We start from the raw sequence: 12,060 nt of genomic DNA on the forward strand, positions 1-12,060 counted from the left end.
TCCGACTTTCCATTGGGGAGGAGGAGTTGCAGGACTCACTTGGCTCTCACTCTCTCCCTGTAGGGCAGGGTGTTTTGTGGGCCCCACAGGATGATGGAGATGAAGGTGGCAGTCTGAGCGCTTCCAACGGGCTGCCCAGGACAGCTCTGAAACAAGCTGGAAGCCAGGCAGATGCTCAACATGCAGGTTTGCAAGACCCATGCTTGCAGCAGGGTGGGAGGACAGGCCTTCTGCACACAAAGGGTGTACCCAGGACCTTGGTGTTAGATCCAGAGGGTTCACAAGGCAAAGACTGCATGAAGAAGAAGCCCCACACCAGAGGAGTCTTCTGGACACACATGTGCAGGTGTAGCACTCTGCATGGCGCTCATTGCCGCTGGACAGATGGGCTTTGGTCACCCAGGTAATCAGGTGAAGAGCAGCAAGGAGAATGGCACTGCTGTGCTGAAAGGAGACTGCAGCCACAGGTCATCCTCAGGTGGAGGAGAGGGCTCACAGAAACTGCCTGGGTCTCAGGGAACAAGGACTGAAAGTAACAGTTCCACGTGAATTAGAGATATAAAGTATTATATTTAAAATTAAGCATGTCCTGAAATACCTTGCGGTTTTGGTTTCTAGCTGTAAGTTGCTTGGCTTCTTATACACCGCAGTCCAAGTTTGCCATGGGAGATTTAATGACCATCTAGTGGAAGATATCCTTGACCATGGCAGGGGGGACTAGATGGGCTTTAAAGGGCCCTTCCAACCCAAACCATCCTGTGACTCTGTAACAGACCTTCACTAAACCTGTGGTCTCCTGCAGATGAAGAGCTGCCGACTGCTCCAGGAGCTCCCGGGTCAGTGGCAGCATTTCATTTCCCACCCACCCGCTCCCTCTCCACATGGACATCTGTCTACCACCCCCGAGGGTGCTCACATTAACCCTGTCCTACTGCAGCGGGTGTTGGACAGTCCCCAACCTCTGCCACAGCAACAAAACGCGACCAGAACAAAAGCCAAAGTTATCCCCATTACTTCTTCCAAAGAGGTTGACCTTGGACACATCTCCCATGACAGAGAAGGCTCTGGACATGCCACAGGTTGGGTCTGGCTGTAGTCATGCTCCCAATTTCAGTGTTTCTGCTCTTTTTTTCTTAACAACTCACATCTTGATTGGTCATATCCCAGTAAGGTCGCTCGCCATACGACATCACCTCCCACATGACTATTCCGTAGCTCCACACGTCGCTGGCTGATGTGAATTTTCGGTACTGAATTGCCTCAGGTGCCGTCCACCGTATCGGGATCTTCCCACCCTGCAGGAAACACAAAGGGGACGGTAACTGAAAGAGCAACGGGAACTGACCAAGATGAGTGTCCGAAACATCTGCGTCCAATGCGCTGATAAAATCCAGCAGGAAAGGACCGCAGGAATATCCCTGTCGTTAGATCAGGGTGGCTATGGTTTGTCTAGTCAAGTGTGGGAAGCCCTCAAGGATGATGATTCCCCCAGTTTGGTGACCTTTTCCAGGGCTGCACAACCCTCCTGGGGAAGATTTTCCTGTTATTCATCTCGAACCTCCCAAGCCATGATTGTTTCTGTTGCCTCTTGTTATATCATTGGTACCACTGCAAAGAGTTTGGCTCTGTCTTCTTTGTAACTGCCCTTCAAGTACCACAGGTCACTTGTAGATGTTCCCTCATCTCTTCATCATATTAACCAAGCCCAGCTCCCCCCACCTGCCTACTGCCATCACAGTCTTCAGCATGACAAAATGCCCATTGTGCTGGTACGGTCTTCTGTAGAAAAATTAATGGCTATGAACACAGAAAAATCCAAACTAATCCCCTCTGAATCTCCCTCCACCCTTTTGCTGTCACCTAGCTGCCTCCAGAGCAGAATACAAGGAATTAGAACACCGGTCTCTTCAGCTTTCAACATCTCTAGGCTCTCTGAAGGCGGTGATATATCATCCTCTCGAGCAGAATGCATCATGTGTCAGTCTGTTCGTTGATACATATGTGATCCAGCAGTTTTGGATCCTGTCCATTTCTGGAGGCAGGAGGAGTGAACATGCTCTTTAGTATGGCATGCTTGGTCACTGGGGGAAATGGGATGGACTGAGTGGGCACTGGGGTCTCCATGGTCCAGCAGCTCTGGAGACATCAGGACTGTCCACTCCCACGGGAGTGATGCACCACGGGGCCACAGGGACACGTGGTTCTGCTCCAGCCCTTGCAGCCTCCTGAATTTCCACCAGGGTCTTTAGACTTGAGCCGTTCACAACTCAAGGGACCTTCTGAAGGGAAAATCTTCCCCTGTGCTGGAAAATACGCAAAATTGTCTAGGTTTTGTGGCTGTGGGAAGATTAAGGAACATTATCTTTTTTTCATTATTCTAGCATGTACAGGGTCCGAGTCCCATTAAGTCCTAGGAGACCTTTAGTAAGATGTGGTAGTTATTTAGTGACAAAACAATGTTCATTAGTCTTCTCACTGCCACAAACCTCGGAAGAAATACTCTGTTTTCCACAAGAGATGGAGGACTAAGCATTCTATACCAAATATGAAGTTATCTCCATCAGGCACACTCTTCACAGAGCTCCTGACAAGCAGTGGATGTTAAAAATGACTAAAAAAGAAGTCCTAAAGTAGAAATCACAGACTGGATATACTTGGGGTTTCCTTGTGGGAATAATAATTATTAGTTAATTATAATAAAAAACACTCATGCATCTCGGGACATTTGAGGATGATGCATTTTGAAGGGAAAGATAACATTACTTCTGGCACTCTGCTATTGTGGGTGCACATATTCTGTGGCTATAGATAATATATGTCCTGCTACTGTACCTGCAGATCGAGAAGAATAAATGAGAGATGACAGAGAGGAAAGCTACAGGCACAAGAACAGGAACAGGAAACAGCAGTAAACACCAGAAGTTTCCATGTATTTAGCTTAACAAAGGGAAAGTTAATTGGATGTAAGGATCACGTTGTCAAAAACAAACGTTGCCAGTGTTTCTAAAAGTCATGGGACGACTGTGTATGACGTTGTTGTCTGACGTTACACAAGTTCAGATGAGAACAGAAGTGCACATTTTTAGGTGTTTGTTGGGTATTCGCCTACTGTTACAGTTCACTAAAAGCTATGGCAGACACCTCATTGTGGCCACTTTGAAAGATCTGGGAAGGATTATTTCACAGAATCACAGAATGGACTAGGTTGGAAAAGACCTCAGAGATCATCGAGTCCAACCCTTGGTCCAACTCCACTCCATTGACAAATCATGGCACTAAGTGCCATGTCCAATCTCAGTTTGAAAACCACCAGGGCCGGTGAGTCCAGCACCTCCCTGGGCAGCCATTCCAATGCCTGACCACTCTCTCTGCACAGAATTGCTTTCTCATCTCCAGCCTCAATTTCCCCTGGCAGAGTTGAAGCCCATGGCCCCTTGTCCTATTGCTGATGCCTGGGAGAAGAGCCCAATCCCCCCCTGGCTAGAACTGCCCTTCAGGTAGTTCTAGAGAGTGCTGAGCTCAGCTCTAAGCCTCCTCTTCTCCAGACTAAACAAGCCCAGCTCCCTCAGCCTCTCCCCATAGGGCTTGTGTTCCAGTCCCTTCCCCAGTCTTGTTGCTCTTCTCTGGACCCGCTCCAGCACTTCAATCTCTTTCCTGACCTGAGGGGCCCAGAACTGACCACAACACTCCAGGTGTGGCCTCCCCAATGCAGAGCACAGGGGAAGGGTCACTGCCCTTGTCCTGCTGACCACGCTGGTTTGGATACAGGACAGGACACCATTGGCCTTCTTGGCCACCTGGGCACACTGGTGGCTCCTGTTGAGCTTCCTGTCCATTAGTCCCCCCAGGTCTCTTTCTGCCTGTTCTTCCAACAGATCACGTGCCAGCTCTGTCAATACTTGCTTCCAAGAAGTCCTGTCATAGACACTGTAGGTAGGCACTGATCCTGTAGCATCACTCAGAGCGATGCTGTACACCTTCACAAGCAATGGTATTTATGAGAACTCCTGGCTGCAGTCTCACTGAACAACAAAGTCTTCAAATTATCCTTTGATCCCAGTGCACATTCTGTAGCCTGAGACAGGCCACGAATTCCCAGTGGCACTTGTGTCACTGCTAACCATGGTGTTCCTGGGAGGCTATAGGTGATCACGAAGCCATTTCTGGGAAAGTTTCTCTAATTCGGGAATACTCTCTGGATGTTTCGGATCTAGTACTGCAGGGCTTCTCCCAGCACAGTCCCCACACTTCTTGTTCCTGGGCCTGTGACATGACATGAAAAGGATCACGGCCTCCCAGACAACTGGGCAGCACAATCGGACAAAAACCCCAGACTTACTGCTCTGGTGACAAATCTGTCAGGACAGCATCTCAGAGGACACGTGCTGGATGGGAATAACACATCATCCCAACTCTGGCTTTATCGGGGACATGTTTGGAAGAGGCTCGGTTATATACAGAAGTGACTATAGGGCCCATCAACAGTCACTGGACAAGACCTTGCAAGAGAAAATCTTCTGTGGTTCATTTCATTGGTCTTTCCCATCTGGCACTTTATTTCCACTGCTGACACTTCGACAAAGTGCTCCTCAGGTCAGCAGGGAATGTCCCCATCTCCACGACTCCTTCCTTCACCGCCCTCCCTCCCCTCCAGAGAGCAGCTTTACCAGTGCGCTGGTGTAGGTGGGATCAGAGGTGTCATCCTCCAAAAAGCGGGAGAGGCCGAAGTCAGACACTTTGCAGACCAGGTTGCTGTTCACCAGGATGTTGCGGGCAGCCAGGTCCCGGTGCACGTAGTTCATGTCGGCCAGGTATTTCATGCCCGCCGCGATGCCCCGCAACATGCCCACCAGCTGGATCACGGTGAACTGCCCGTCATTTTGCTTAAAGGAAGAGAGAGAAAGAGGCCACATCAGAGGAGCAAATTCACAGCCCGCCATGGCCAGGCAAACAGCCAGTGGCCTCTTTCTGTGCTGCATATCCAGACACTGCTCTGCAATGAGTATGTGTGTTCCCTCCAAAGCAAGAGGGTGGGCAGTGGGGAGCTCACAGGGGCTGGAAGTCGCCTCCGCACACCCTGTGGGCATTGCTGTGGTGGCTGCTGTCATCTGAGGGTGGCAGATCTCCCACACCTTGCACAGGAGGGTTCAGGAGGGACAATCTATTCATATTAAGCAGATTATGTCCCTTCAACATAGTGAATTAACCACTTCAAACTCAGACCTATAAATATTTCGACAGAGCAGCTTGAGGTGAAGTCCTGCTGTGCTAAAGCTACTTCAGACTGTCCCTCCACGTCCACAGAAGCGGTTTGTAAATGCATCTGTGGGCATGTGGACAGGTAGGTGCAGCCTTTTGCTAGTATGAGTGGACACACATAGCAGATGAGAGCCTTGGTGCCACCTCCACGTCTGTTCCTGACGCACAGACCTCTGGACGGCACAGCAGCCGCCCCAGTGGCTGGGGACACTGGGCAGTGAAGGGCCCTGTCACACGGGGTCAGACCGGGAGCCTTCCTCTCCAGGTCCAGCTCTGGCCCAACACGACCTCTGGGGCTGCAGAGGGGCCAGAGGAGCCACAGGAATGACCCGAGGCTGGAACAGCTCTGCTGGGGACAGGTGAGAGAGCTGGGGTGTTCGGATGGAGAAGAGAAGCTCCGGCGAGACCTTAGTGTGGCCTTTCAGTGCTTAAAAGGGGCTGATAAGAAAGATGGGGACAGACTTTTTAGTCTTTTTGTGATAGGACAAGAGGTGATGGTTTTAAATGAAAGGAGGGAGATTCAGGCTGGACATGAGGAAGAAATTTTTTTACAATGAAGGTGGTGAGAGCCTGGCCCAGGTTGGCCAGAGAGGTGGTGGATGAACCATCCCTGGAGACATCCCAGGCCAGGCTGGACGGGGCTTTGAGCAACCTGAGCTGGTGCAGATGTCCCTGCTCATGGCAGGGGGGGCACTGGGGAGCTGGGAAGGGCCCTTCAACACAAACTGTTCTATGGTTCTATGCTCCTGGAATCTCATACCCGCAAGAAGGAGTCCAGTGAGCCATTCTCCATGAACTCGGTGATGATCATGACTGGCGAACTCTTGGTCACCACTCCCTCCAGGTGGATGACGTTGGGGTGGTCGAACTGTCCCATGATGCTGGCTTCACTCAAGAAGTCTCGTCTCTGCTTCTCCGTGTAACCAGACTTCAGGGTCTTGATGGCCACAAAGATCTCTCTTTTGCCAGGAAGTTTGAGATGCCCACTGCACACCTCACCGAACTCCCCTGCGAACAGAAGGAAACAGGTAGGGCTTGTCAGCCTCCCAGACCTCTGCCTTTCTCCCCCAGGGACCCTGCTCCGATGGGCTCCAGCCGTGCCCACCCTGCACACCCCTGAGCCAACCGCCCACCGTCTGCTCTGTGCTTCCTCCCTCACCCACACCAAGGACTCCCCTTCAGGTGGATTCATCACTGGTGAGGAGCACTGGACAATATACGCACATGGGAAGTCTCTGTCTCCAGCACTGATGGACTTGCTCCTCTAGCACTGGACCACCTGCTCCTGATAGCCCAGGCTGGGCCTAAGTGTAAGACCTTACTGACACTAGTCTTCCCAGTACATGTAAGGCTAAATCCTCATCAAAGCCTGAGACCACAAAGGAGACTGTGCTGCTGAGGACCAGCCCGACATTCACAGTTCACCTACCTGCCCCGATCACTTGCTCAATTTTGACACAAGAGATATCGATTTCTTTTGCAAATTCCCTGACAGCCTCATTGGGATCTTCATAGGTGAATGGATCAATATAAATCTTCATCCCTGGAGTCACTGCATAAAGGTGAGGGAGACAGTCAGACAGACAGATGCAAATGGAACGACCCATGGCTGGCATCAAGGAAAAGAGAAACCTATTTGCGCGAGCAAATGAAGCATATACAGCAAAGCAATTTGAGAAAGAACACGCAGAGCCACATTTGCACAGGACTGTTGAAGCTGGATTCTAATGAAACTGTTGGGCAGCGGAGGGCTGTGCTGTTAGCTGGGACTGCAAACTGTGACCACGGAGAGCCACACACGCTCTGCGGCTCGATTCAGCTTTAGCACATCCAGAGGGAAAGCAAGGGAAGCGTTAGCTCTCGGGAGGCGGTGCAGAGCACACCAGTGCCACGCGATGCTCATCGTGCTCTAACGCTGCGAGAGGACCCTTTGCAGAGACTGCAGCTCTGCCCCACTCCTGCTGCTTCCACCTCGGCACAGCGTCCGTCAGAGGTGCGGGGAAGGGGAGGAGGAGAGCCGGGCTCAGCACACGCGACAGGCGGTGCCGACGGTCTGCCTTGGGACGCGCACTGCGGCACGTGCTGCTCCTGGTTCTCTACATGGACATCTACAGCTCTAGGTGCTTGGTACTACTGACACAGCCACCAAAACAGATTCACTCCTCCATGGTGGGTGTCTGTGACCCCTCAGGGACACTGCAAGTGGGACAGACACTCCAGGCCCATGTTCTCCTGACAGGTAACCCTGTCGGAGGCTGGGTTCTCTCTTACTAGCCTCAGCATGACCAGGACAAGCTGTAAGGGACACTGGGGAAATTGCAAAAACCAACTCTTCCTTCTAGGCAGAGCAGAAGACACAACAACATGTTTACGTGGAAGGCAATGGCCACCGGAATGGTGAGGTTGGACTGCTGATGCCACCTTGCACGCTACCTACACCGTGGGACAGCTCTTACCTGCAGTCCTGCAGCTCTCCCCTTTCTATACTCATTTTGCTGTCCGCTGGCTCACCCCAAACTTGGGGGTGTTCGGAGAGCAGAGCTCACAGCTCACTAAATAAGGAGCCCAACACAGAACCAGGGACATGAGTCCCAGCTCCATGTGTAGGATGCTGGTAGGGTTGAGGGAAGTTGCTGCAATGCTTCCATAGTTTACAGGCTCCCCACACCTTGGCAATCATCTAACCATAACCTCTCCATAGCAGTCACTGCTGGGAGCCAAGCAGGGACTGTGCCTTGGACTGGTGTTTTGAGCGACAATGTGGCTAAAAGGCACCACACGCCCATTATCAGCTCATCTCTATCCAGTGGCATCGAGCCTGTTCCGACACTTGTGAGGCACAGCTACTAATGCCACCCCAGCCTGAAGCTGTCACGTTACGCACCAGACCCCGGGAGAAAGTGTGAATGTATGTTTACACATGCAGCACGCACTGACAAACAACTGAGAGCTGCATTTCCATAATCTTTCTCAAAGAGTGTCATTTTTCCTGGGAAGTTACAGCAACGCGGCCAGCACGCCGTCGCGCTGGCACCGAGCTGCAGTCTGTGCCTTTGGGGAGATGTTTCCCAGGCAAATAGAAGAAATAGTGTATCCTGTGCTGAAACTACTGGTGTTTTCCATCTGAACAAGGCCCTGGTCTGTACAGCAACAAGGTATAAAAAGGACAGAAATCTGCAAAAGCTGCAAGTATAACGTGAGGTAAATAACAACTGAGATTTGAACTGTCCTGGTTTTGTTAAAAACAAGTTTCTCTTTCAGTGAATTTTTCCTGTCAGCTAAAGCCTTCATATTAACTGCGTTTTCCTGGAGAACCAGACACATGTTTTGGTAAACCTAGCAATGGAATGCAAACTTATTGATAAGCATGGATGGACATCTCGCGAGAGGGGCGACGAGAAACAAGTGACCAAGAAACTGACCAACTGTGTATAACATCCCATTCACGTGAATACTTCATATAAAAGTGGGAGATCACGAGGATCTCGTCCCTTTTTCTTTATGGCCGACATTAGGAGAGGACCTTGCTAGTTGTCCTTGCGAACTGAGGCCTAGTGACAGACTGAATCCAGCTCCGGTTGGCTGCAGAGTCCAGTCCAGGACTTTGGTGGCCGGCTCTGCAGTTGCTGAGACTTTCAAGATTGGTTTTGTATATTTTGTATTATTTTCTCTATTCTTATTAGTAGCATTAGTAAAACATCCTTAATTTTTCCAACTCTCTTCTCTCTGTCCTTCTTTCCCTCCCGATCGCCTGTCCTGAGTGGAAAGGGGGGAGAGGGAGGGGCAAAAGGGGGAAGGGGAGGGGGGAGAGGGGGTTAACAATACATCTGCCAGGGTTTTATTGTCACCCCGCGATCTTAACCCTCGACATGAACGAAGCAGGATTGTAGTGACAGGGCTCTGGTAAGGGAGTAGAAAGGTGTTGCAGAGGGCACAAAGCCAGGGACTAATGAGGGGAAGGAGGATGCACCGAGGCAAGGGAGGGTGGCAATGAGGAGCAGGAATGCTGGATGTGAGGGAGCGCCCTGCAGAGATGTCGGAAGAGAGAGGCTGCAAGAGAGGGCATGTTACGCATTGCATTATATACCCATAGATATAGATACACCTGACACCTATTACGATTCTGGGAGCACTGGGATGGGCTCAAGCAAAGGCACCAGGAGGTACGTGGCTCCTGCAGAGGACAGCGCTCTGCAGGACGTGCCTGGGGTGGGAGACGGGTCTCGCTGCTGCCCACGAGCTGGGCAAAGCTCAGGAGCTGCAGCGGCAGGACAAGGTGCGGTGGCAGGGCCTGCGTGGCAGAAGAGGGTGAGGCTGCAGGGCACACGGAGGGGTGCGTGTTGGACACAGCGGGGGTTTGCAGAACACACAGGAGTGTTTACCGCACAGCTGGCACCCGTCAGCACACAGGCCTGCGGAACACGGGCTACACGAAGCAGGGCAGGGGTGCAGCTCACAGGGACTGGTGGGGAATCTAAACTGGAGAGGGTCCAGTGTAGGGCAACAAAGATGATTAAGGGAGTGGAGCACCTCTCTTATGAAGAAAGGCTGAGGGAGCTGGGGCTCTTTAGTTTGGAGAAGAGGAGACTGAGGGGTGACCTTATTAATGTTTATAAATATATAAAAGGTGAGTGCCACGAGGATGGAGCCAGGCAAACAATGTCGGTGGCAAACAATGATAGGACAAGGGGTAATGGGATCAAGCTGGAACACAAGAGGTTCCACTTAAATTTGAGAAAAAACTTATTCTCGGTAAGGGTGACAGAGCCTGGAACAGGCTGCCCAGGGGGGTTGTGGAGTCTCCTTCTCTGCAGACATTCAAAACCCGCCTGGACATGTTCCTGTGCGACCTCACCTGGGCGTTCCTGCTCCAGCAGGGGGATTGGACTGGATGAGCTTTTGAGGTCCCTTCCAATCCCAAACATACTGTGATACTGTAAACTGCACAGAGGTCCTGCCTACACATGCACCCAGCTGGGTGGCCTGAGCCCCCCCCACATGCCGCAAGGAATGAGTGAACAGGAACACAAACCGAAGAGAGAGCGGACCCCCAGGCCTGGCGGGGGCCCGCGGTACGTACTGTGGCCACTGGTATAGTGCTGCAGCTTGTCGGTGTACTCAGAGTCAGCACGCTCAAATCCCCGTCTTCTGGAAAGAAAGAGAGTCCTGAGCACCAGCACGGGTCCGGTGGGGCCGAGGAACGTGCTGCAGGGGCATGTCCTTCCCCTTCACCTTCCCCTGCCACCTCCACCCCAATCGCCCTGTCCTTGCACAGCCCCAGCCCTGGGTGGTGCGCTCAGACTGACCCACCTGTTGCACACAATAACGATGACGACGACAGCGATGAGGAACACCAGCCCTGCCGCGGAGGAGCCGATGATGAGCGGCAGCTTCTCCTGGACACTGGTCTGGTACTCGGCTGGCACGCAAGGAAGAGGGAAGAGGTTACCAGGGTACAGGATGGGTGTACACCACCAAGTTCATCAAGGTCAGAGCATGGCCCTGAGCACTGCCCTGCATTCGTGTGGCTGCTGCTGTGGGGCGGGTTTTGTCCCGGACAGCTCGTGCTCAGGCATCAGCTCAGGCGGCTGTGACAGGGGATGTGCTGCTGCAGGAAAGCTGGATGTAGCTATCCCTTTTGAGTGGGAAAGCTCAGTCCCACGGATGCATGCTGTGCCTTGCTCCTTGGCCTCGGGGGCACAAAACTGGCTCGGCCTGTTTTATTTAGCAGCACAAATTTAGAAAATAAAGACCCAAGTCTGCATTTGTCATCAACAGCTGTGCACATGAAAATCATAAATACTGTTTCTTCTAAATCCAACTGAATGGCCATGTCCCCATGCCAGAAGAGCCTGGGAGAAACTGGCTTACATTATATGATTCCCTGTATGGACCACCAAGTGCTCACACCTCTCTGCAGGTCTTGCCAGGTTCAATAAATGCCTGTGACTTGTCAATGCAGCCTTGAAGAGGCTAAAAGCAAAGGGACCAGCACCGCTGCCAGTGCATCTCCATCCTGTTCAAGTCTCTCTAGACCCCGTGTCACCTTTATGCAGAGGCAGCTGAAGACTCACCTTCAGTCATGGTCTGGAAATACATCTTGCCGCTATACCGGCCATACCCGGCCACGGTGCGTGCGCGCACCTGGAAGACGTAGATGGTGCCGGCTTTGAGGTTTTGCACTGCCACAGTATTGGTGGGACTCTTCACTGTTGTTGAATTTAACTCACTCAGATCCTGCCAAGAAAACACAAATCTGTCATCAGAAAAATGAGTCCAGAATCAGGTGCTGCATTTTGAGAAGAAGGAAGCACAGTTCACCAGGGCAGTGTGGGTGCAGAGACCGCCACGGGGACACCTGAACAAACAGGCCACTCCTCCACGCCTGCCGCCCCACGGGGAGACACAGAAGCAGGGATGGGAGCAGGGAGGCCCCTGGGCTCCCCACCACCTCTCAGGAGAGGCTCTGATGAAGGTGTCAGCTAGAAACCTCAGGTCGCTTCTCCAAGCCTGAGCTCAGTGGGGATGGGAACTGTTTCTCTCTTGTGTGCCGGCTTTCTTTCATCACTGTCCCCCTTCCTCAGCCTCTCCTCCTGTGCCTGGACTGGCCTCAGCACCCTCTCCATCTGCTCTTCCCAATCTGGAGGTGAAGTCGACCTGAACACAGGTGTTTGGACCCCAGAAGTACTGCACCACCCGCTGCCCAGAGCCTGCTCCTCCAGGGGCCACGGCCAGGTTTTCAAAGCTGGGAAATCAAAGAGCATATTTAAAAGATATTTAAAAGACACAACGAGACTACTT

General features: G+C 52.0%; 1 protein-coding gene across 4 annotated transcripts in view; it reads right to left on the reverse strand.

Annotated features, from left to right (window-relative positions):
• EPHB2 (EPH receptor B2) overlaps window positions 1-12,060 on the reverse strand; it is a 106,383-nt gene that overhangs the window by 8,547 nt on the left and 85,776 nt on the right. Inside the window, exons 6-12 of one of the 4 annotated variants that reach the window (XM_082069709.1) lie at window positions 11,334-11,496; window positions 10,570-10,678; window positions 10,340-10,404; window positions 6,689-6,811; window positions 6,020-6,267; window positions 4,668-4,883; window positions 1,146-1,295 (exon numbers count right to left, since the gene is read on the reverse strand). In XM_082069709.1, the coding sequence (XP_081925835.1) occupies window positions 1,146-1,295; window positions 4,668-4,883; window positions 6,020-6,267; window positions 6,689-6,811; window positions 10,340-10,404; window positions 10,570-10,678; window positions 11,334-11,496 (1,074 nt within the window). Of the gene's footprint in view, window positions 1-1,145; window positions 1,296-4,667; window positions 4,884-6,019; window positions 6,268-6,688; window positions 6,812-10,291; window positions 10,408-10,569; window positions 10,679-11,333; window positions 11,497-12,060 lie in introns of all 4 variants that reach the window. The other 3 variants (XM_082069707.1, XM_082069708.1, XM_082069706.1) reach the window with 3 other exon arrangements.

Source organism: Streptopelia decaocto (assembly GCF_964273445.1).
Source record: "Streptopelia decaocto genome assembly, chromosome: 20".
In the NCBI taxonomy this organism is placed as follows: Eukaryota; Metazoa; Chordata; class Aves; order Columbiformes; family Columbidae; genus Streptopelia; species Streptopelia decaocto.